Source organism: Physeter macrocephalus, chromosome 11 (assembly GCF_002837175.3).
Source record: "Physeter macrocephalus isolate SW-GA chromosome 11, ASM283717v5, whole genome shotgun sequence".
Classification (NCBI taxonomy): domain Eukaryota; kingdom Metazoa; phylum Chordata; class Mammalia; order Artiodactyla; family Physeteridae; genus Physeter; species Physeter macrocephalus.
In genome coordinates, this window is record NC_041224.1 from 132,865,061 (window position 1) to 132,889,962 (window position 24,902).

The window sequence follows — 24,902 nt, forward strand, 5'->3', positions numbered from 1 at the left end:
TTTTAAAAAGAGAACTAAAAGCTAAGTGAATTCAGTTTAAAAGCAATTTTGAAGTGTTAAATTTAGCCAGTGGTGTGCTGGTTAATGTTTACAACTGGCTAGGGAAGGAGGGGAGATGGGTCTCATTTGTAGCATTTGCTGATTTCTGTGGTGTAAGTACTTTTACTGTGGCCAGTTTCAAGCTACCAACATGCTATAGCTTGTTTACAAACCTGATTTGTAAAATTCCTCAAACTGTAATAAGTCTTCCTTGTAAGCCTATAAAAGCCAGCTGTAAACTACACTCCAGAAGTATAATCCAAATTAAGACATAATATAGCATTCTCTGAGTGACATTACTTATTTTCTCACTTGGTTTGCACACTATGAGCACTTGAATGTTAAGTATAATGATCCAGCAGGAGCTACCTCATTAATATAACTATTCTTTAAAAATAACTAGGTTCTTTAGCTTCTCTACCTTAGGACGTCAAGAGCTTTGGTTGAGAATGAATACATTTCCATTAATTTAAACATGTAATACCCATACATATTTGACAAGGACTTTAGGTAATAATTTCCAATTTGCTCTAAGGACCTGGTGAAAATATCTCATCAGGTGTGGTAGGAGATTTGTCTCTATTTGGGTCTATGAATTTTTCTTCCTTGGTCATAAGGCCCCACATAGCTCTACAGTGAGATGATTACATCCTTGTGTCGAAATCCTTATTACTTATTACAAAATCCTTATTAGGAGTTTTTCAGATTGTTAGACCTTATTTGAAGTGCACTTTAAATGAACTGTTTCATTTACAGACTGTTTTTCAACACCAAGCAAGACTGTCTTCCTCTAATGCTCTGTGCTAAATGGTCAGCCATTAGTTATTTCTTACCCTGGGAAAGGCTCATTTTCCATTGCAGCTTTCTCTTTGTGTGCTTGTCATTCATGTTCTCTCAACTCTGCTGGGCTGAGGTAGTGGAGAGGGTTTCCACTTGTTCTATAATGTGGTGATAACAGTAAGTTTGCTGTTGGGCCTGAGCTGAAAAGGATTCCCCAATATGCTGGAAAGTGGACTCTAAGAAGCCTTTATGTCATTAAATGTGCCTTTTGGCTAGCAGCCCAGGAGTTTACTCTTTTACCATTTCATGTCCTCTAATTATACAGGCTACATCCCCCAATTTACTAAAGTATATTTTCAAGCTTCACTTGAACCAATTTTTTAGATGTCAGTACATTTCCCAGTGGTATTTCTGTATGGTGGGTATCTTTATAAGCCAGTCTACAAAAGCCTATTTAAGCTCTAGTAAGTTTAAATACTAGCCAAAATATTCCTCAATCCTGGCCCTATTCCTCAATCCTGGTCCCTTTAAGCCAGAGCCTTGAATATATCCAATAATTCCTGGACCTCTCTGAGGCATGGAGCCCTGAGATAGGTTGGTAAGACTGCTGTCAGTATTTAGGTTGTGTCCTAACACAGAAGAGACGGCTTTTAATGAAATCTGCAGCCTTGGTGATAGACACAGAGCAAGATTTTATAAGCACCTAGATTGGAATTACCTGGTGAGCTTATTAGTTAGATTTCTGAGCTGTATCCCAGTTCTGTTGAATTGAATCAAATCTTTGTGTTGGGACCAGGGAATCAGCACTCGCCAGGTCATTCTTTTTTTTTTTTTTTTTTTTTTTATTTATTTTACTTTTATTTTTGGCTGTGTTGTGTCTTTGTTGCTGCTCGCTGGCATTCTCTAGTTGCGGCGAGCGGGGGCTACTCTTTGTTGAGGTGCGTGGGCTTCTCATTGCTGTGGCTTCTCTTGTTGCGGAGCACGGGCTCTAGGCATGTGGGCTTCAGTAGTTGTGGCATGTGGGCTCAATAGTTGTGGCTCACAGGCTCTAGAGCGCAGACTCAGTAGTTGTGGCACACGGGCTTAGTTGCTCCACGGCATGTGGGATCTTCCAGGACCAGGGCTCGAGCCCGTGTCCCCTGCATTGGCAGGCAGATTCTTAACCACTGTGCCACCAGGGAAGCCCCTCGCCAGGTTTTTTTTTTTTTTCGGTACGCGGGCCTCTCACTGCTGTGGCCGTTGCGGAGCACAGGCTCTGGACGCGCAGGCTCAGCGGCCATGGCTCACGGGCCCAGCCGCTCCACGGCATGTGGGATCCTCCCGGAGCAGGGCACGAACCCGTGTCCCCTTCATCGGCAGGCGGACTCTCAATCACTGTGCCACCAGGGAAGCCCATTCTCTTCATTTTTATAGAGCACCTCTAAACTGTATTAATTATTTATTTTGACATGTCCAAAGCTCAACACAATGTTATTCTAAATTTTTAAAAAGATCATTTATTATTGTAAGTGCAAATATTAGGATTATAATGCAATGCCAATAGGAAGCAGAAATTCTTCCAGGAGGAGATTGCAGCTTTGATATATACAAGCCTGTAACAAACAAGTTGGTCAGATTGTGTGTTTATGAAAAGCATCTGGTTCCTCAAGCAATGAGAGGTTAGAACAGTGCTGTACAATCAATAATCTGACAATCATTGATCCTGCATTATGGACTAAACAAAGAGACTCTCAAATTGACAAGAGCGAGAGTGTCCTTTTGAAAGCTTTGTTAGAGGACCCAAGGCAAAATTTAACTAATTATTTTTGCATAAATTTGTTGCTAGTTTAACCGACCTCCAGCCATTAGTCTTTGGGGCATCCTGATTAATCGGGGGACTTTTTAGGCCTTTGCCTCTATCTGTCCCTTATAGAGCACTTCCTTGTACATTCAGTGACAAAAAACAATTCAAGATAAAATACATGAGACAAGACTTTGTACAAGTTTTCAAACAAAGGAAGGTAAAGCAAGCAGCAAAACCATAAACAGATTAATGGCAAAAATATTTCCTAAATAGTATACCTCTAAACCAAAAGTTCTAATAACCTTATACAGAAATAAGGTATAATTATTTATAAAATGAGTACACTTCCCAAACTAAAGGTTAAACAAAGACTTAGAACAAGACTTAGAACTAATGACCCATATAAAGACCCACTGAGTCTTTATAACAAAAATCCTAGGATAACAAATTAATTAGCAACAAGAGCTCAGTGAAACAAATCAGAACTCAGATCAGATCGTTGTTGAGATAAATTCACCTGCAAGTAAATTCGAAGGACAAATGAAATTTGGGAACAAAGGACAGGGAGAATGCACATGTTAGTTAGTCTGAGGGTCATAGGGAAAGCTGCCAAGTGAGGGCACTTAAAACTGTCTCAGTGGGACTTCCAGAATCGCCAGAGGATGAGACCATCACTCAAAATCTGATACAAAAACCAAAGCTGAATTTATTGGAGAGTTAAGTAAAAGAGGTATGCTTGTGAGGCACAGTCTCATTGAGCAGAACAAACTAACGATTATATGTAGGATTTAGGGGCTTGTTTGTTTTGGATTTTCATGGTTTAAAGAAACAAGAATGGGTTGACATCAGTTTTTGAATGATTTTTTGTCGTACACAGAAGCATGTTTCGTGTTGATTATAGAGGTGAGAAATGGGTTGACACCAGCCTCAGTCAGTTTTCTGGAGCGAGTCTTCTGCTACTTGGTTGAGTTTTAAAGTATGAAGCTGTCACTGGTTGGCTTTCAGTGGGCTGTTGATTGAAGTGAGTTGTTACTTAATTAGATGGGTTTAAAACAAGTTCTAGTATTTACTTATTACCCGAAACTGAAATTAAAACTGAAATTGATTGATTAAACAGGTTACAACCAGTTCAGGTATTTACTGGCTACATGGCTCTACAAGAGTTTTTTCCTGGGAGTTTGGGAGTATTTTCATGTATTTATAATGGAGGTGCACATAAATTTAGCATTATAATTCAAATAACATTGTTTTATATAGGCTTTTTTATACTGACATAATCAACACATGTATTGATATATTCCAAATTTTGTAATATTAATAGCTATGTAATATATTAATATGCCATAATCTGTATAGCCATTCCCAATTAATTGTTAAGCATTTGGGTTTTTTTTTCCACTTTCATTACTACTAGTAGTAGTGCTATAGCACTCCTTTTGAATAATTTCCTAAAGGCTATGGTCTCCAAAGGGAAATAAACAAAGGTTACGATGTTTCTCATGATTTAAAAAATATGATCATTTGTAGGATACGCATGGTGTAGGTCCATCATTTGCCCCAGTTGACTGACTGGATTTAATTTATTTTAAAAAGTATGACTTCAGATATTCTTACTTGAGCAAATTAGGGTAATTTGTATTCTTGATTTTTTATCTCTACCTATATGTATGAACAAATCAAAATTCAGCAGTGTGGAAAAATGGATGGCTTTTGAAATAAGAACTGAGATTCATAGCATTCCATACAGGATAAATGTAAAGCATACAAATTATTTTGGGAGGGGATGGGGCCAGTGGTGGTACTGTAGCTGGCTCATACCACTTTGAGAGCTAACTAGTAAATATTCAGGAATTATATAAGCCAAGTATTAAACTGTTAGTAGCTTGACATCAGCCATGGTAGGCATGTTTGCACAACAGAAATTGTCAAATGCTACAAATCAAGGCATGTTGCTGCTGCTGGAGAGCCAGTTTACACCAGCATGTCACTGGATTGGGACCATTAGGCAGGGAACTTGGAATTTGACACTATAGGGAGATAGAATATAGATTGCTTATTAAAAAAATAAGACTTCATCTTTGATCCTGTTCTACACATGGTCCTCATTATGTTGACTTGGGAAGATGCCCAGTGAAAAAGACCAAGAAATGAGACTAAACGCTCCCAAGAAAAATGTGAAAATTGCCAAATCCACATAGTTGGTTTCATTTATCCTGGTTCATGAGCCTCTATTTTGCAAAAGTTGCTTCTTAGCTAACCTCTGTTTTCAAAATGCATGTTTCAGGTAGAAGTGTTCTAAATACAAATTACCGTATTTTGACAAAATGTTGACAAGAATGGACATCTATCTAAAGATAGTGAACTATTTAAAGATAGTGTATATAGGTGTTTTAAAAGTCTCCTCCACAAGAACCTCTCCTCTCCCCACAAGAATCCACAGAACACACACACACACACACACACACACACACACACACGGGGTGGGGGGGGGGAGAGAGAGAGAGAGAGGTGGGGGGACGGGCTTCCACTGTAGTGAAACAAGAAATATCCATAATGCAAACTAAGAAGTGTCCCTGTTTAAGGTAAGAAAATGTGAGCGAAGGATTTTATATCCAGCAAAACTGACTTTCACTTATAAAGGGCACAAACTGTTATCAGCATGTAAGAACACAAAGAATGTTGTTTCCATGAGCCCTTAATGAGAAATCTACTGAAGAATGAGCTTCAGTTAAGCAAAGATGACATAACTTCACCAAAGGAGAAATAATCATATACTATGTGCCTCCTAATAAAAGAACACTCTGCATCCTATAGTCTTGCCAAAAAAATAAAACCGGAGTCAGATCAAGCCTTTGCATCCAGCTGCCAATTTGCAGGAAATCCAGAGCACAAAAGGACATGTTGAACTGCCCTGTGAATATGCAGTCAGCAAGGTCCAGGTTGTGGGAATCTCTACATGTCGAATTCCTAGGTTCTTCAACAGATAAACTGTAAAGGGAAAAAAGGGATGGAAAAGGAACGTTTAGCTTAAAAGCGATATCAATAAAATTTAATGGGGAAGACTAAAAGCTTCAATTAGAAACCCAAAGATGTAAACTCTTAGAATATTTAAAGATAGCTAATTTCATTAAATATTCTTACTTTTTCTCAACTTCCTACATTTTTTCAGAAACTAAAATTTGAAGTATAACTTAATCTAACTTATAAAAGAGTGCTTTAATGCCTCAGATTGTAAACTATATATTTTATACTTAACTTTGCGGCAGTGCAGCAGGGATTTTGAATAAGTCCCCAGTTTAAATGCCAACTCTTCCACTCTGGCTGTGTGGCTTTGGGCATATTATTTAATGTCAGGTGAGGGTGGAGGTGATCTTTATATATCTCTTTTAAGGTGAATAATAAATTATAACCTCTCTTGGGGCTGTTGCAGGAGTGCATGAAATACCGTGTATATAATTCTGGTATTGTGGTTGGCTTATAATAGGCACTCAATAAATGAAAGCTACTCTTACTTTGGTTTCAGTAGGTATGGGGTGGGACCCAAGAATTCTGTACTTTTAAAAGCCTCTCGAATGATTCTAACGATTACTCTAATTTGGGAAACAGTTCCTGATAAAATCCTTCTGGATGTGAACAAATATTCAGCTTCAAGAATGTTTATCAATGTATTTCTTAGAATAGTAGAAAAACTGGAAGACATCTAGGAGAATGGCAAAATAAACCATGGCCTATCCGTGTGCGAAAATATTATGTGGCCATTGAAATCAAAATCTAATAGCTAACATAGCATTAGGTGCCAGGCGCTGTTCGAAATGCCTTATATATATTATCTCATTTAGTATTCCTGTGAGGCGTGTTCCATTATTATTTCTATTTGACAGATGAAGAAACTAAAAATGTATATGATATTACAAATAACAAATTGTGAAGCTGAAATATTTCTAAACTATTAATAATAAAAACATTTTTATAATAAAAAGTTTTGGCCTTGTTAGAGGAAAGACTGAATTAGCTTTCCAACAGAAAATATTTCAAAACTATCATATGAGGAAGTGATCAAAGCATTTGCAGCTGAAAACTGGGGGAAAAAAGGATTACAAAGGTATCTTACTCTAAATAAATATTAACTTTCAAGCCCATTTTTGTACCTTTTTCCTATTGAGCCCTCCCCCCCCACCAGATTGTATAACCTTCAGGGCCCCGCAAAACCTGGATTCTCACCCCTCTGCCTACCAGATATGCATAATGAGAGCCCCTACAGAAGAGAGTGGAACAAATGTAATAGAGGAAACATATTTAGACAGATGAAAGGAGAAAACTTCCCTCAAATAAAACTTGAATCTTCATAAAAAGCTTCCTGAAAACTGACAGACATGCCCCAAACTGGCTGAATGGCACCATGTAACTTTAATAATCAGTTTGGGAGCGGCTTTCTGTTCACATTCAGTGGAACCAGGGAGGATGATCTCAGAGCGGGGAGACTGCTCAGAAACAACTTTCTTAGGTTTTATGTTTGCTTATTAATTCCATTATGTGGAGAAGAACACTATTCAAATGACAATATCTAATCTATTTCAATAAAAAACAGAGGAAATTTAGAGTTCCTTTATCAATCTTTTTTTCTTATTGTTTCTTAGAGTCTCATATTTCTTGTTCGAGACTGGAGTTTCCCATACGAATTTTCGTATGGAGCTGATGGTGGCTCCAAATTCTTGGAAAAACGCCTCAAGGTTTGTTAACTATTTAGATGCGTGAAATTTCGCCAGTCGTAACCTAAATTATTTTTGTCGAATGATTTTCTGAATAGATACTCAGTAGCCACAATCTCATTTGACCTTCATAGTATCTCTATGAACAAACTAACATTGATACTTAAAATGTCAGAGTTACAACTGTAAACATTATCCATAATTATGATACAGAAAAAGAGTTCTTTTGTAAATATCTATAAAACCATGATTTATTCCTAAAGATAAAACTTTTAATTTGAAGAATTAAATCTGTTCAAGACTGACAGTACAAATATCTGGATTCGTGTTTTAGTAGAGGTTTAAAGTCAATTTAACAGAAATATTTAATTTTTGAAATCCCCAAAGTCAATCTTAGGACATTTTGCTAGTAGTTCACAGAAGGTGATATTAGGAGGCTTTCCACTTGCTGTGTCATGATAGTTCAATACTGAATGAATTATTTACACTGAACAGATATCTCCCAAAATACCTACTGAGTAATCAGAAAAAAAAAATGGAGATTAAAAAATCTTCCTCGATAATCAGGATCTCTAGCTTATCTTTTTAAGTTATGGTTACTTTTAGGGTAGTTTGTACTGTTAAATGGCAAATACATGAGAAAAAAGGGGGCAGTTTAGCTTTTAAGTAAACATCCAACTATCCAGATGCCTTTCTAGAATTTAAATGTATACCTACCAGGTGACAAGAGGCTGTCTTGAGTACCTCCTGAAAAGAAGGTAGGACTATCTTATGATCTACTCATGTCTCTTGTGAGTACTTTGAATTAAAATTTGAATTTGTAGGAACTAGCTAGAGTAAAACCTCACTAATTTATACTAAAAAATGGGAAGGCCCATCTAAGTTAGCATAAGAGTAGACGTTTGTTAATTGTAATAATAATGCCATTTGTATGCTAAGCTTAGATAGGGTCATGTGGCAAATTCACCCCAAACTTTTCCTTATTTAGTATCAGCCCTGTCATGTCATTTTTTTTATCATTGTGACCAGACAGACACAGCAAATATAAATGCCACAGAATTCTTTTGGAGTTCAATATGTGTTGAAAGTAGTTTAAACTTCAGAATAATTTACTGTAGGTCTCGGGGAACCAGCATGAAGAACTACAAAATGTTCGAAAACATATCCATTCCTGTTTCACCAAAATTTCCTGTTTTCTGCTACCTCATCCTGGCTTAAAAGTAGCTACCAATCCAAACTTTGATGGAAAACTGAAAGGTTTGTCTGTCTTTTAATGTATTTGTTTATGTCACTTAGTCTGATTACAAAAATGTCATTTTATCCGTTGGGTTTATGGCTGCTAGTTTCGTTTATCCACTGATGTGAGGCTGATGATTGGAAATTTTCAGGAGGATTGGGAATCCCGGGCTCAGGCTAGAGTACCTCCTTGGTGAACTATGGGATTCTATGGGTACTGAATACGTACACTGAGAAAATAGGCTAAATCCTGCATTCTCCTGGGAGGCAGTAACCCTCGCCCTTTCTCATAGGTTCCTGCTCACCTCTGTATTGAGAAATGCTCCTTAATAGCTTCCTTTTTAATCTTCCTTATTGACATGAAAAAGGAAAATAGATGCCTATGTTATTGGAATGTTTGTGTTAAGTTATATAATTAGAGATAGAAATATTGCATAGTACTGAAGTGAAGCTCTTTAAAACTGCTGCTAAAGAATTTAATTATAAATCATTAAAAACTTCAATAATAATGAAATCCTCTTCTGGATGAGGACCAGGTTCTTAAAAAACCAAAAGCACCAGAGTGTTTTTCAAACTAACAGCATGTAATTATCTCTTAAACAGAGGCATGACTAATGTTTAAAGATTCCAAAGCAACTCAAATTGTTAAAAAAAACCGGGGGGTGGGGGCGGGGTCAGGGGTCTGCAGAAGCAGAAGCTAATCTTGCCTAATAATCACCAGGTCTTTAGATATTTGCTTTGCAGTTGATACAAGGTGGTACAAAGACATTTCTGACTTTTTTACTTGTAAGCCTAGCACTGAGTACACCGAGTTCGGACATTTGCTTAATTTACTGTGGCCTTTCTGCATTGTGCCAGGGGTGATGAGACAGTGACATAACAAGCTTTGAAGCACAGTTGTTCTCAAAGGGCTTTGAAATTACTTTTAAAAAGAACAGCATAACATTGTGTCCAGTTTTATGGAACTGGCAAGTTTGAAAAGCAAACCTATTTTTTTCCCCATGTATCCATGGCGTTTATTCTCAGATACCTTATATTTCACTATGGCAGCTAATATCATAAATAGAACCCCCAATTTCTCGATCATCGGCATTGTTTTTATACATGTTTTAAATTGTCTCTTCTTTATACAACAGAACAGACAGCTGTAGGCACATATTAATGCATGGATTCCAGGATCCTACAATTTCACTGTCACTTATGAATTCCAACCCACTAGTGAGCACACAGACCTCTTGATACTGTGCAATTACCTAATGGCTTCAATGTGTTTTGAATAAGTTACATAAAGAGAGGGCTCCCACAAGGCCTTTCTTTCTTCTCGGGGGTTTGAGAGCCATAAACAGGCAGAGCAGGGGCAGGCCTTCAACAACAGTCCTTTACTGGGACAAAAAAGGACTTTGCCTTGTTTCATTCCTGTAGTACACAGCTACAGTTCTTAAATTAATGGATACAGTTTGCAATGAAAGAACTCAGGGAGAGAGTTTAAGACAAATCATGCAGATATAAATTGTACTTTTTAATAGATTTGTTCTCCATCAAATTTTACTCACATGTCTAAACATATATTGATTCATACAGTTGGTTTACAGTTACCCATACGTTGCGAGTAACGAAAGAAAGAGAAATGAAAGGCAGCTTCAGTTGCCCATCAAATTTCCATTTTAATTGAGGCTATATAGGGCTGCTGCTAAATCCTTCTGTGTGCCCAAATGTTCTACTTTGCCTCAGTGTTTCTTTGGGAAGTTTTGAAAGTCTGCTATCTACATTATTTTTCCATCCTGAATCTTATAATGTGGTGTTATTTCTATCCAGGATGTCTTGTCTGCTGGCCATGCTGTTCTCCAGAGGGCTGGCATCTGAGTGGTTGCCTCTGGGGAAGAAATATCTTTGAATAAACAATTGTGCAAAAATTCTTTGATGATAGTTTCTCACATACTCTTTCAACACACTTGTAGAAATAGACTATGGCTAATGCTATCTTCAGAACACATTTTTAATCCAAATGTATGGAGCTACGCTGGTTACTTTGATGATAATTAACACAGTTGCTGGTGCATTAGATACACAGGTTGTATCTTATTCCATTAACAATTTTATAAGGAAATTTTGGGGGGGAGTAGAATTTGAGTACATGTTTTGAAGGTGATTTTAAAGTGGTTTTATAAGGAGAAATCTTTTTGTTTTATACAGAAATTCAGGAAGAATTCATATATTCTAGATATATAGTAATATTCTACTAATGTTGAAAAAAAGCATAAAATCATACAGCAAAAAAGAAAACTGTTAGCATCAGTGAATACAAATACATAGTAGGCAACAAAACATAACAAAGGAACATAGTAACAATACAAATACCAGTATTTCAGTGAAAATTGGGAACTAAAAGCAAACCACAATAATAAATATATTTGAATAAACCTATACTAATACAAAGCACAATTATCAGTAAAAATTGGTACAGTGCAAACAGAAAAATAAATTTGAATAAACTCCTGTCCACGTCCTCATGAAATACGGACACAAATTTCAAAGCTGTACAAAACATAAAGCAAAAAAGTTGGAAGAATTTCCAGTGTCATGCTCATACATGTCATAAAAACAGTAAGCAAGAGAAGAGAACCATAAATTCTTATGTAAACTAGTATTTCAGTGTATGTTGGGGTCATAATAACAAGCAGGGAACATGCAAACACAATCATAAGGTTTGAATCTTTATCCTTAAGACCTCAGAAATCACCAATCCCAAAGCCTGAAAACTCAGCGACTCTGCTGAAATTCAGATTTTAAAAAATTATAGGCAGTTACTGCATTTTCTTAGATACCAAGTCTCTGGACATATCTTGCTTTTTATGTAGTTTTCTATATGTTTTGAAATAATGATTTTAAAAATTATTGCTGTGTTCAAAAGACTTCTCTGAAGATCTGTTTTCCGTATTACTTTGCTAAATCTATAATGTTAAGTTTGAACCTAATGCTATAAAATGGGTTATGGGCAAGCAATTGTACCAAATAACTCAGACTACCTCTGATCCACGAGCTATGAGGCCTCCATTGCCTTTTTCAATGTTATTTTGTGTTGCTGCGTTTCACTACTAGAGGCAGCAGCAGCATCACTATCTTTTTGAACTTGAGTTGTAGTTACCACACCTTACCCACTTCTATACACTTGTCCTAAGGTGGGCACACTAAATACAGAACAACTTTTGGATACATTTTCTGGAGGGAATACATCTTATAAAGCAGTAAATATCCACCCTTTCCCCCTTTATGACCCTATATATATAAAACCATGAACCATGAACAGGACTTAAAGACATCAGAATACATGAACTGGTTATGTGAATGGGGTGTAAAACATTTGTATAGCATTTAATATCAAGAAAGCTATTTTATAGGTGGAAGACAAGATAAATAAGTAATTGGAGTGAAGATAAGAAAGATCAGTCGCAGGAGATTGGGCGAGGAGTATCGTTCACCCTGAGAAAAGTGGGTTTTGGGAGTAATTTAGATGATGGGAAAGTAAGTAATAGCTTTATCACTGGGGAAGAAACAGAGGAAATCAAAGGATGTTTTATTTTATGGCATGGAGGACTGGATAGGATTTTTAAAATAATGAATTTGCTTTTACTTGTAGAAATAGATGAAGAATTCATCAAAAACTTGAAAATACTCATTCCTTGGCTACTTAGTCCTGAGAGCCTAGACATTAAAGAGATCAATGGGAACAAAATCACCTGCCGAGGTCTGGTGGAGTACTTCAAGGTATCACTCTCATTTCTAGAGAATTTGTGAGTACTTAGATTTGACATGTTTGGGAATGCAGTTCCTGTTTTAAACAACAAAAAATTATAGACTTTGTAATATAGGGGCAAAGGCATGAGGAATATACAGAAATGATTTTTAAAAAGATTAGACTCCCAAGAGGAGCTTGCTTTCTGAAATTATTTTTTTGAGAAAACTCCTTGAGGTAACTTTACTATCGCCTTTCATCTTGAGGGAAACATATTTTGAAACATAAATGTATCCAGGAGTTGGAAAAGTCTATCCCTTTTTGGGGGAGGAGGTGTTTCCAGGGTTCATACCACTTAGTTTTCAGTCATGATCTATACTGAATTTCACCTTCATTCTGAAGATTTTCCCTAACGGGCTATACTTTGCCTTCCTACTGGAGAAAATTCTTCCACACTTCCTGCTCTCTGCACCACGGGCCAATTTGAAGTGGAACTATTTTCATCTGCATTTACCTATTTACCTCAGGGAGCCCCAAATACAGCACTTTTTTTTTTGTAACCGACACACATATATAGTGGATTTCAGTTACCAATATAATTTTTGGATTGATGCTCCAAGGACTAAAATATCAATTTTTAAAATCCATGTTTTGTCATTTAAAATGTGGTTGTATATCTCCCGTGTGATTATTTACCTTCACCACTCTCAGCAATAGATGACATGTTATTTATCCAAAATTTGAATTCTTGCTGTGCATAAAACACGGTGGAGGAGCTTAGAATTTAGTAGGAGACTCAGCCCTTGAACAGATCTGTTCCATAAAGCTTGTGGCAGCAGCAGGTACAAATTCCTGTGAGTAACTGAAAAAGAAATGTTACTCCTAGCAGAGGGATCTGAGAAAGTTTTAAAGGAGGTGGTATCGAGTTAAGCCTTTAAGAAGGGTGGGATTGGCAAGTGGAGATGTGTGAAGAGGACCTTTCAGGAAAAGGGAACAAGAATTAAGAAGGAGGGAATTGGGCTTCCCTGGTGGCGCAGTGGTTGAGAGTCTGCCTGCTGATGCAAGGGACACAGGTTCGTGCCCTGGTGCGGGAAGATCCCACATGCCGCGGAGCGGCTGGGCCCTTGAGCCACGGCCACTGAGCCTGCGCGTCCGGAGCCTGTGCTCTGCAATGGGAGAGGCCACGACAGTGAGAGGCCCGCGTACCGCAAAGAAAAAAAAAAAAGAGGGAATTAAAGTATGAGAAAGAGGTGACAGTTCCTGAAACTATCAAGACCTTATTTATTTTGTTGAACCGTCAAGACCATAGACCTTAGAATACAATTTAACAGGCTTAGAGAAATATTGAATGCTATTACTTGAACATGAGTCTTTTTTTTTTCTTTTTCTCTCTCTCTTTTTTTTTTAGGCTTATATAAAGATCTATCAAGGTGAAGAATTACCACATCCCAAATCCATGTTACAGGTATTTATTCATCAGGCTTGACATTCTAAAACATACTGTCACTAAAGCTAAGCTAACGATATGCTCCAATCTGGCTGTTGGAAATCACCAAATAAAAATAGTAGATGGAATGACTTATTGGAAGATTATTTTTCTAGTAACTACCCATTTGTGTGTTCGTCTAAACATTTTCACATACACATATAGCAGCCTCACTTATGCTGAGATACAAGAGTCTGCATTGTCTTTGTACTAAATTTGTTTAGAGAAGACTCAGACTGGTTTAGATTCACACATGTAACAAGAAGTAGAAAAGCAGGTTTTAAACAAGTGGCCTCTATACTTAGAAAAGGAAAAACTCACTTTTTCCATACTTATTTCTTAAATTTCTTAAGTTCTTGATGGTTTCTTTTTGTTATCAGTGATACATTGTTCTATCAGTAATCCTTAAAGTTGACATATTTTTATATATATTAGTATATATAAAATGTATTATATATTATTTCCCATGTGTTTGGATTTATAGATCCCCCCCGTATTTGGTGAAAGGCTTAAAAATATTTATAAAGAGGAATAATCTTCTAAATGAAAATTCATTTTAGAACTATGGTTTATTGAGTAAACTATATTTTATGCATTTTGAAATTTTAATTTTACTAATTTTAAAAGATGTAGTAGAAATATTTCAACACTTTTCAAATTATGTGATGACCTTGGGTTCTTGCCTATTTCTTGCACATAATGCTCATATATGAAAACTGCCTGTGGAAGTTTAATAAAATATTAATTCCATTTTACATCATATTTTGTACTTTGTCCAAAGGCCACAGCAGAAGCTAACAATTTAGCAGCCGTGGCAACTGCCAAGGATACATACCATAAAAAAATGGAAGAGGTAAGAATTAAATAGTATTTTAAATGTTTTAATTAATTGATTGATTGATTTTTGGCTGCATTGGGTCTTCATTGCTGTGTGTGGGCTTTCTCTAATTGCGTCGAGCGGGGGCTGCTCTTCGTTCTGGTGTGCGGGTTTCTCACTGCGGTGGCTTCTCCTGTTGCAGAGCAGGGGCTCTAGGCCCACGGGCTTCAGTAGTTGTGGCACGTAGGCTCAGTAGTTGTGGCTCGTGGGCTCTAGAGCACAGGCTCAGTAGTTGTGGCACACAGGCTTAGTTGCTCCACAGCAGGTGGGATCTTCCCGGACCAGGGCTCGAACCCATGTCCCCTCATCCCCTGCATTGGCAGCGGATTCTTAACCACTGTGCCACCAGGGAAGTCCCTTAAATGATGTTTCAAATAAAATCAGTATTTCTTCCATAAGCTCATTCTTTTTTCTTCCAAGTTACACTGTATACACATGCAGAAGTGGCTTTGACTTATTCTTTCTCAAACTATGTGTATCACATTTCTTTTTATGGTATTCCTAAAATATTTTAAAAACAAATCAAGAGAACATGATGTATGCACAATTTAAATGTATTTTAAATGAATTATCTCTTTATAACACACACATTTTGCAGGGGTGGAGGGGTACAAATTTTCCCACTATTTATAAGATCTAGTGGCTAAAATAACATATGCTACCCTCTCCACTATACCTCCCTACATTCCACAGTCCAATTTCTATCTTAAATATAAAAACCTGTTAGAAAAAAATAAACTGCAAGGACCAATATTTCTAAGTACTATATTTCCTCTTTCTAACATTCTGAATTAGGAGGCATCTAATGATTATGGTGTGTATCTACTAATATGATGCGTTTTCTTTCCACTGAAAATGTTATAAAATCAAAATTGCATCCAAAATTGATAGAGTCTTAGAATCAAGGGAAATATAGTATATGGAATGGTGTTTACAACATAATTAAAGGGGAAGTGGAATGAGAATCTCCTTTATATAGTTAAATCACAAATAACTGAAGTGAATGGTATGGGTAACTGAGATTTCCCACGTAACTTTTGAAAACAAAGTTGAAAATTTGGTCCAAGAACATTTAATATGCTTCCATTTAGTCTCCTGAAGAAAATACCAAATGGGCTCCAAACAAAAATCAGTGAAACTACTGAAGGAAATGTTTTTCACAATTTTACTTTAGGGGTTTATAGCATTGCTCATTGTTTTAAATTAAACTTCATTTGGTCAAAATTAGTTCAGTGTAGTTAGAATAAATTTCCACAGGAACTTGACTGTAAGTAGTTTTCTTAAATTTGGATTCATTCTATGAATGAACTGAGTTTGCAGTTCATCTCCTCATCTTGAGGAAATTGGATTAAGTCATGGATATTCCTTCCCATGTCGAAAAGAGAATAAAAATTAAGAAAAGCTTTATATAAGTCACCTATAAAGTACCAGTCCCACTTATAATCTCACCTGATAGAAATGGAGTATGGAAAGATGTGGGTTGACAAAACATAATGCAGGCTCCTTCTGATTAGTAATGTGTTCTAACAAATTAAACTAGCTAAGTGCAAAATTGTGATACAGTTGCTAGTTGTACTCTGCACTGCCTGAATACTTCTCTATCCGATACAGATCTGTGGTGGTGACAAACCATTTCTGGCCCCTAATGACCTGCAGACGAAACATCTGGAACTTAAGGAAGAATCTGTGAAGCTATTCCGAGGGGTGAAGAAGATGGGTGGGGAGGAATTTAGCCGGCGTTACCTGCAACAGTTGGAGAGTGAAATAGATGAACTTTACATCCAGTACATCAAGCACAATGATAGCAAAAATATTTTCCATGCAGCTCGTACCCCAGCCACACTGTTTGTTGTCATCTTTATCACGTATGTGATTGCTGGTGTGACTGGATTCATTGGTTTGGACATCATAGCTAGCCTATGCAATATGATAATGGGACTGACCCTTATTACTCTGTGCACCTGGGCATACATCCGGTACTCTGGAGAATACCGAGAGCTGGGTGCTGTAATAGACCAAGTGGCTGCAGCCTTGTGGGACCAGGTAGGAACACTTAATTCTCTTCAACTAAATGCAGCACACATTTGAATGCTATCTATGTTCTAGACACTATGTTAGATTTTGTAAATATACAGGTGAACAGGAGACTTGGGCCCCAATCTTCAAGAACTTTAGAATCTGTCAAGATGGCCAGATACAAACAACTAACTATAATATAACATGTAAAGTCCTACACAACTGTTTTCCAGTCAACATTTCAATATTTTTCAAAAATACGTGGATTAGGTAGTGTTTTCACTTTTTCTTATCCTAAAAGTTAAAGCTGTTAAGTGAGAAAACACAATCTTTTTTTTTTTTTTTTTTTTTTTTTGCGGTACGCGGGCCTCTCACTGTTGTGGCCTCTCCCGTTGCGGAGCACAGGCTCCGGACGCGCAGGCTCAGCGGCCATGGCTCACGGGCCCAGCCGCTCCGCGGCATGTGGGATCTTCCCGGACCGGGGCACGAACCCGTGTCCCCTGCATCGGCAGGTGGAGTCTCAACCACTGCGCCACCAGGGAAGCCTCACAATCAAGTTTTTATTTAGCTGATTGTGATTTGATTATGTGTTGACTACTTCATACTTACAACCTGTCACTTGACTAGCACTGGCTTTGTTAGGAGCATATATAAACCACCATCTGAAGTCATATCACTGTCTCTTTTAGTAAAACCCCTAAACACAGTATCTGATCACTTCACATTGTCTCTATTTGAACTTTACATTTGTACCAGGCCCTGGCATGAGTCCAGGTCAACCTCTGGATCAGCTGCTTATGGGTCAGTTGTCCTTTATGGTCCAGCTAACCAACCCAGGGTCACCATGGTCCACTGTTCAAATAATTGAGTATGGATAGGGGAGACAATTATAAACACACCTAGAATAATAATCACTATGTCATTCTGGAAGTGTCTTCAGTTAAATTTAGGGGAATTTAGTGAAGCTAAAGTTGAGATTCTTCATAAAAGTTTGGAGTTAAGAATATTTATGGTCTCCAGCTAGCAAGTAATAGCTACAGTTCTCCCAGCATTAAGAGTGTAATTATACATACTCTTTAAAAGAGAATTGTAACTGATGGATTTGCCGTGTGTCTTTGAAGAATCTAGTTGAGATAAATAAATAGTAACACTATGGGAAAAGAATGAATTAAAATTGGATCCTCTGAGCCACTGCCTCAAATAGCCCTTCAACCTCAAAAGATGAAGGGAGGCTATTTGAGGTAAATCCCAAAGCCCACCTAGAATATGATGCTGAAACCTGTGATGAAAATAGAATTGGGTTCTTCAAAAGATTCACATTAAATATGTAATCTAAACTGAAAAAATCTGCAGGGTTATTTGTTCTTAAATGCTCACAAATTACTACTGTAAACAGAGTTGATTATCATAATGCTATTAATGAAGCAGGATATATACTTTTCTTTTCTCCCTTTTAAACTGCCTTTGCCACAGGGAAGTACAAATGAGGTAAGTTAAATTTTTTCTTAAATTAAGAGCATGTATTTATAAACATTATGATATTTTATAAACCAAGTAGCCATTAAAGGATATCTCAATGTAGATTAAAAAATCTTTGGTGACTACAGCGCCTATGTTCTTCTAGCATTTACAATTTTACTTGTGAATTTTGGCAATGGTTTTAAAATATTTAACTTATTCTGGACATGATATATGATTTTATCTGCATATGAAACATAAGAATTGATTATCATGAATATTTTATGTTTTGTTTCCTGAATGTTTAGAAAATTTCAAAATTCTTAAGCTCCAACATTGGGCATTTTGCTCTACTGCAGAGTGAAACAAGTACAGTTATGAATCTTCAGGAAACTTAACTACTGGAGAGTAAATGGAGCTACAATCTTTAGAAGCTGTTTTTAACTTTGGCTTCTGAGTGAGTTACCTATACCCCTTTAAGCAGGTTCCAGACCAGTATGCAGTGTAACTTTCCTGTAAATTAGTGTTCATTTCTCCCACTGCACATGTACAAAACTCTGTATCTGAGGAAAAATCTAAGCTTCTAAGAAGGAATCACTTGTTACATAAGAAAAATTATCTCTGTGGAATCATTTAGGTCATTATCTTCAGGAAGCAAAACTGATCTTCAACAACTACAGAGACAGCACGTAATTCCTCAGTTTCTGTTGTTATATATAACTAGATTATGTCCTCCAATCAAATACCAAGGATACACTTAATATTTACAAGTCATAAGGAATTATTTTATGTAAGATCCAGTAAAATGAATTCACTAAAAAGGTAAAAACAAATTTCAACTTTGTAAATCAAGCCTTAAGAAAAAAATCTAAGCTTTTAAGAGAACATGGATTAAATTGAATGTGTTAGAATCATAATACAATAGAACTAAGGTTGCACCAATATGCATTCATAGAATTGATGATGGTACAATTCAGACTTAAGAAAATCAAAAGAAAGTAGCCATGCAGATTCAAAAAGATTAAAATGAATGGAATTTCCTGGGAATTGATTACTATTTAAGGATATCAAGCTTTTATCCAACTTTTAAAAATATTCAGACTTTTTACAGACTTCAGAATTACATCAGATAAACTGGTCTTAACTGAGTGTTCATTATGTGAAAGTCAGAGGAGGTAATGAATCTTAGACACTAGCTGAGGGGAAAGAAAAGAACAAAGAAGTATTTATGGACACTTTTACATAAAGCAATAAAAATTCCTGTGATTCAAACACAAACAGACAACAATGACAGACGTAGTTTTAATGAAGAAAGACTCTCTGAGGTAATGTTTCTGAATAACGTTTTGTAAGATATGAACTAATTAATGGAAACAAAGCAAGAGAGCATGTTTGAGAGAGCCCAGTGTGGCAGGGGAGAGGGTAACACACATGCTTATTTGCATGACCATATCAGGAAATCATGGAGAATAAAAGTGGTCCTTTTTGAAAAACCTATATCAGGAAGCTCCAATAGCAAGTGGTCTATCTATGTATAATAAAGTAGCTATTGGCAGTCAGAAGTTATGAGCTCCTATAATTCCTCTAAAACTAATAATATTCACAGTATGAGTTTTCAACACACCCCTGGGGCACAGTGGTTAGGAAGCTCTGCTCCAAAAGGTGTGAAAGGTAAAAGAAAATGCAGTCTGAGTATAGAACATTTACCATGAAGATCGACCCACACATTGGACAGCTGAAAATACTTTTGCGTTCTAAGGTATTAGCTATTAATGTATATCTCATACAGATTAATGATATAAGGATTCCAAATTTAGCATGCTAAATTTGATATCGTACCATAAACTAATTACACTAAAAAGGAAAAAATTTATATCTGTGTATTTAATACAATGTTTTATAATCTTGATTCTTTTATTTCTAGGCTTTATACAAGCTTTATAGTGCAGCAGCAACCCACAGACATCTGTATCATCAAGCTTTTCCTGCACCAAAGTCAGAATCTACTGAACAATCAGAAAAGAAGAAAATTTAATCCAAAATTTCAAAAATACAGGTGTGCATGACCAAATTGTCAGTTAAATATTGTTTTACATCTCCATGCAAACATTCAAAGTGCTTCCATCAGAACAGGGTAAAATAAATACCAAGCACCTCTGAAGATTGCAAAATGGTTTAGTTCCTTTATTTCAGTGTTTAATAAGCAGATGTATGTATGCATGGTTTTATTTTGTTAACATGTACAGTTTCCTGATTTTGTCTTCAAATATGCTGTTATAATTTAAAGAATTTGTCTATTTATGATAACAGTACATGTGTTCTGCTTGAATTTACTAAATTCTACTACTGGTTTATAGTTAAACCATGTAGTAATATTACTCCACATTTGGATATGCTCATTTAATTTCTACAGAAGAATTTTTAAATTATTTCACAGTCATTTGTTAAAACATAGCATCATAACTCAATAGGCTTGATTCAATCTATACCATCTTACATATACCATTAGCTCTTATTATAAAAGACATATAAGAGAGCTTTTCAGTTGCTTTATCAAAAACTATATATTGCTTTTCTATCATGATTTAATATAGAATATAAACCTCTTGATCAAAAATGCACAAAAATCACTTTGTATATGTATTTGAGTTTCACTGCATTGTATATTTTATCATTTGGTACACAAAGAAATGTATTCATCATAGGTTTATTCTTTTAACATGTGAACTATTATTAAAGTTTACTCTGGTTCCCAATATTAAAAACAACTGAATTTGGAAATGTTTGGGAGGTGATGATATAGAATGATGAAGATTTCTATCTCTTTTTTTAAATCCAAAAGGCATTTTCTTTAATGTTGACACCATTACAAATTTAGGTTTCCGTTTTAAGGAATGTACACTAAGCCCTTTTAGGTATCTTCTAGTTCTTTTAAAACAGTGATTCTATATTGTTTTTCTAATTACTAAAATCTGTAGTGGAATTTCACTGAGCTTACTTTCTAGAGGAAAAAAAAGTGTGGTAATGAAAAAAAAAGTAATGCCTCTTATCTGGGAGCTCTAAAACAGAGTAATTTCTAACTTTCTTAGAAATGGCTAAGCTTTGATTAAATGAAATGGTAATATTTAGTAAGGAGTAAAGAATGATTAAAACAGAAGAGTGTGTGAGAGTTCATAAGATATTTAAGCTCACATCTTAGGAAAGTCTGATCACACGCCCTGCAAAATAACTTTTCCCACTGATAACATTCCACTAGTCTATTTTCATTTTGGAATACTCCTTTCATTATACTGCTTCCTTTGCCTATGGGCCTCTGAATGGAAAAATCGAATATATATAAGTGCTATGCATAAAACATGGACTCAAATGCAACACATTTAGTTTCCACAAAAATATATTTAATAAGCTTGTTATATAAAATCAAACATTTTCAACATTTTATCAATAATTCAGATTCACTGATATCTAACTGGGAGTGCTTTATATTTTGGAAGATTACCTAAACTAAAAATTTATTTACATATTTACAACACATGTAAATATAACTGAAGAGCTATTTCAACAAGTTTTGAAATTCACAGAATTCTAGAGATTTATAGGCTAGACGTGCCATAAATTTGCCTGTAATCAAACGTACTGTGCTAATTATGAACAATGTCTTATAACTATTAAACCAAAGGAAAAAAAACTGGGAGAGAAATACTGGGTTTTAAAGTTCTGTGACAAACTTTTAGAAGATAAAAGATACGTAGAATCAATTTAATGACCAAGATTTCTTAATGAATCCCTGATTGTCATTTTTGGCAGTTCAACCCAGTCTGTTGGGATGGCAAAGTGCTATGCTGTTGAAAAGCCTCCGTCTCATCAGCACCATGTTACTAAATGCCATAAAAGCCCTGGTCCAAAGTAAGGAAGTACTGTAATGTTAGCAACTCTTGAGTGCTGTGCACACTTTTCCCACACAGGCTAAGGCCTTATACCTAAATTTATTCCTGAAACATTATAGACCCTTCACCCTTTCATACCAAAAAATACTTTCTCAACATGTTTTAAAAGGGTCCTTTACATTCGGTGGTGGGGGGTGACTCCATACATTACATACAAAAATTTATCACAATAAAGGTCCCAAATCCCACTTTGTGTTTTGCACTATACAATGGTAATATTTAAACCATCCAATTCAAGACAATATTCCACACTAAAGCAGTAAACATTTTTTTAAATACTGCATAGGTTATCTTTCTCATTCTCTGTTTTTTTGAAGAAAGGTACTGCTACTGTGAGAGTTTACCAACTGATCATTTCCTATTTAATATCTGGTTAAATGACATTTCTTGTTGCATTTGTCTCCATCGAGAATATTCAAAGCAGTTTCCAAATATACAGCATTTAGAAGTGTTTGCCATGTTGGCTCTTAAAATGATAAACTCATTTTTTTCTCAATAAAAGAATATTTTTAATAACAAAATACATGTAAAATTAGAATTTTATAATTTCCAAAAAAGTAAGCTGCCTTTATTAACCAAAGTACTTGTTTGCAGTTTTTGTTTAATCTGTGAAAATATTTTAAAGCCCTTATAAAACTTAAATTTTATTTTTAAAAAATTAACTTAAAAATTCTTGCCATGTTGCTGGGCATACCACTGCTGTCTCTGCTTGCGATTTTCCAACTCTGTGAGAAGAGCCTGTCTGTACGCTTCATACATTTTAACAATCTGTTCCAGTTCTTTCATGAAAAGCAACTTTAGCATTCCCTGGTATGTATCCAGGTCAGCCAGCTGGAAGAGTTCCCACTTCAGAATGTGGTCGTATCTGTTTTAAAACACAATCAGACATATGTTCACAACATATTCATAAATATGTATTTATAACAATAAACTGTTCTATTTTTATAAATTTCAATTTTATTATAACTAAATAAACCATAAGCTTCAATTTAAAATAACCGAGTTTTTAACTGCTAGTTAAATACACTATTTTTTAGGGAGAGGAGAAAACTACTAATATTATTTCATTTCAATCTAAGTTAAAAAATATCCATTTCCATTCATCTTATGTATCAGTTATTCTAATATTAATGCTAGATAATAATGAACGAAGATTTCAAACCACTGTGGTTCTATAATTTCTGAAGAACATATTCCATGCTATTCGTAAGTTCATCCAAAGTTAATTGTCAGGAAGGTAAGAATACTTTAGACCACATTGTTCCTGCAATGAATAATATAGAAACATAGGCAAGATCATCTGTGTCATTAGTGTTGATAAAGCTTTTTGAGGCATACTGTTTACTACAGCAAACAAGGAACTAAACAGGTAGAGGAATGAAAAGGAACCATCATTTGTGGGCTGAATAATCCTGAGGTTGAGTACACAATATTACAAACAAACAACAAAAAATACAGAAAAACTCAAGCAGAAAGAATAAGCTGTTTTCAAAATGACAGAATAAATAGACTGTAGAAGACCGCACAACGTAGGGCCGGACTCACATAAGTTTATATTTATATATAGTTCAGAAGGCTTTTAGTCCTTCTTCAATGGTAAGTAGATCACATACTGAGATGAAGTATACAACGAACTACTAAAGCAGTAATTTACACTTTGAATTGAAAGGGACCTGAAGACAGCACTCTACTCCAATCTTCTCATTTTATAGATGAAACCTAAAGAGGTTATATACATATCTTGCAAAATTGTTTAGTGATTAAAAGATCAGAAAGGCAGAGATCTATATGGACTAAGGCACATCACAGTAATAGTTTTGAATAATACCTACTAAGACTAGAGAAAAAACTTGAACAAGTTTTTATAGAGCAAGGCATATACCTATATTAAAGTTACACTTCTCAAATCATATTGCACAACAGACATAATAGGAAGAACTTTAATTGTAAATTCTAGTAAATTTATTCTTAATCATTTATAACATTTCCTACACATTTCCTTTGTTTGGTAATTCATTTACCATCTTATTCCAAGGGGATCACGTAATATTTTTTTTAAAAGGGAAACAATAAACAAATACAGAGCAGCCAGTATGAGCTACAGACTGTGCCTGGTATGTTGACATACATTTCTGTACAACCTGGTTATGTGTACCAGGAATACCAAAAGCACAGCACAGTACACAAAAATCACAAGGTAAACGTATTTTGTTGGATCCCAAATTTACTAATTTACTTACTGAGCACTGCAAATTTACTAAAAGATATACTTGGCAGAAAGCTTTATATTCTCTTTAGTGGGAAACTCCAACTATTTGCCAACATATATTGGAGAAATACTACAAGAAATACTCAATGAGCCTCCATGAAGAAACAATTGCAAGGTGTTTCCTAGAACCTCTGCCATTCATGTACCTTAAGATTTTACTTATTTGTTTGAAACAAATTCATAACTCCTAACAAAAAACCTAATCTTCCCAAGTCTGAATTCCATTGCTAAGGGGCATTTCAGCAATGTCTACTGATTAAAGATACTTAAATTTAGGCCAGGTGAACAATAAGAACGTTAAAGCTCATTTATCATCTGGGTACATTCTATCAAGGAAAAGAAGGGAGAAGAATATGGTAATATTGGTAAATATCAAACTTGTTTGTAACACATGAATATCATTCTGTATAAGCATTCAAGTTTTTTTAAAAAAGGAAAAAGAAAAAAGCTTCAGACAATTTTCTGACTTCCCAATCACAGCATTTAGCATCAAGAATAGGATTTTGGGGCTTCCCTGGTGGTGCAGTGGTTGAGAGTCCACCTGCCGATGCAGGAGACACGGGTTCGTG

General features: G+C 35.6%; 2 protein-coding genes across 2 annotated transcripts in view; one reads left to right on the top strand and one right to left on the bottom strand.

Moving 5' to 3' along the window:
• ATL1 (atlastin GTPase 1) overlaps positions 1-20,433 on the top strand; it is a 74,731-nt gene extending 54,298 nt beyond the window's left edge. The window contains exons 8-14 of the mRNA XM_028495846.2: positions 7,240-7,332; positions 8,430-8,568; positions 12,185-12,312; positions 13,689-13,745; positions 14,548-14,619; positions 16,255-16,686; positions 20,042-20,433. Coding sequence (XP_028351647.1) covers positions 7,240-7,332; positions 8,430-8,568; positions 12,185-12,312; positions 13,689-13,745; positions 14,548-14,619; positions 16,255-16,686; positions 20,042-20,152 — 1,032 coding nt within the window. The 3' untranslated portion in view covers positions 20,153-20,433. The remainder of the gene's footprint in view (positions 1-7,239; positions 7,333-8,429; positions 8,569-12,184; positions 12,313-13,688; positions 13,746-14,547; positions 14,620-16,254; positions 16,687-20,041) is intronic.
• Positions 20,434-21,493: 1,060 nt separating this feature from the next.
• The window catches only part of SAV1 (salvador family WW domain containing protein 1), a 29,365-nt gene continuing 25,956 nt past the window's right edge, over positions 21,494-24,902 (bottom strand). The window contains exon 5 of the mRNA XM_024118323.2: positions 21,494-22,929. Coding sequence (XP_023974091.1) covers positions 22,728-22,929 — 202 coding nt within the window. The 3' untranslated portion in view covers positions 21,494-22,727. The remainder of the gene's footprint in view (positions 22,930-24,902) is intronic.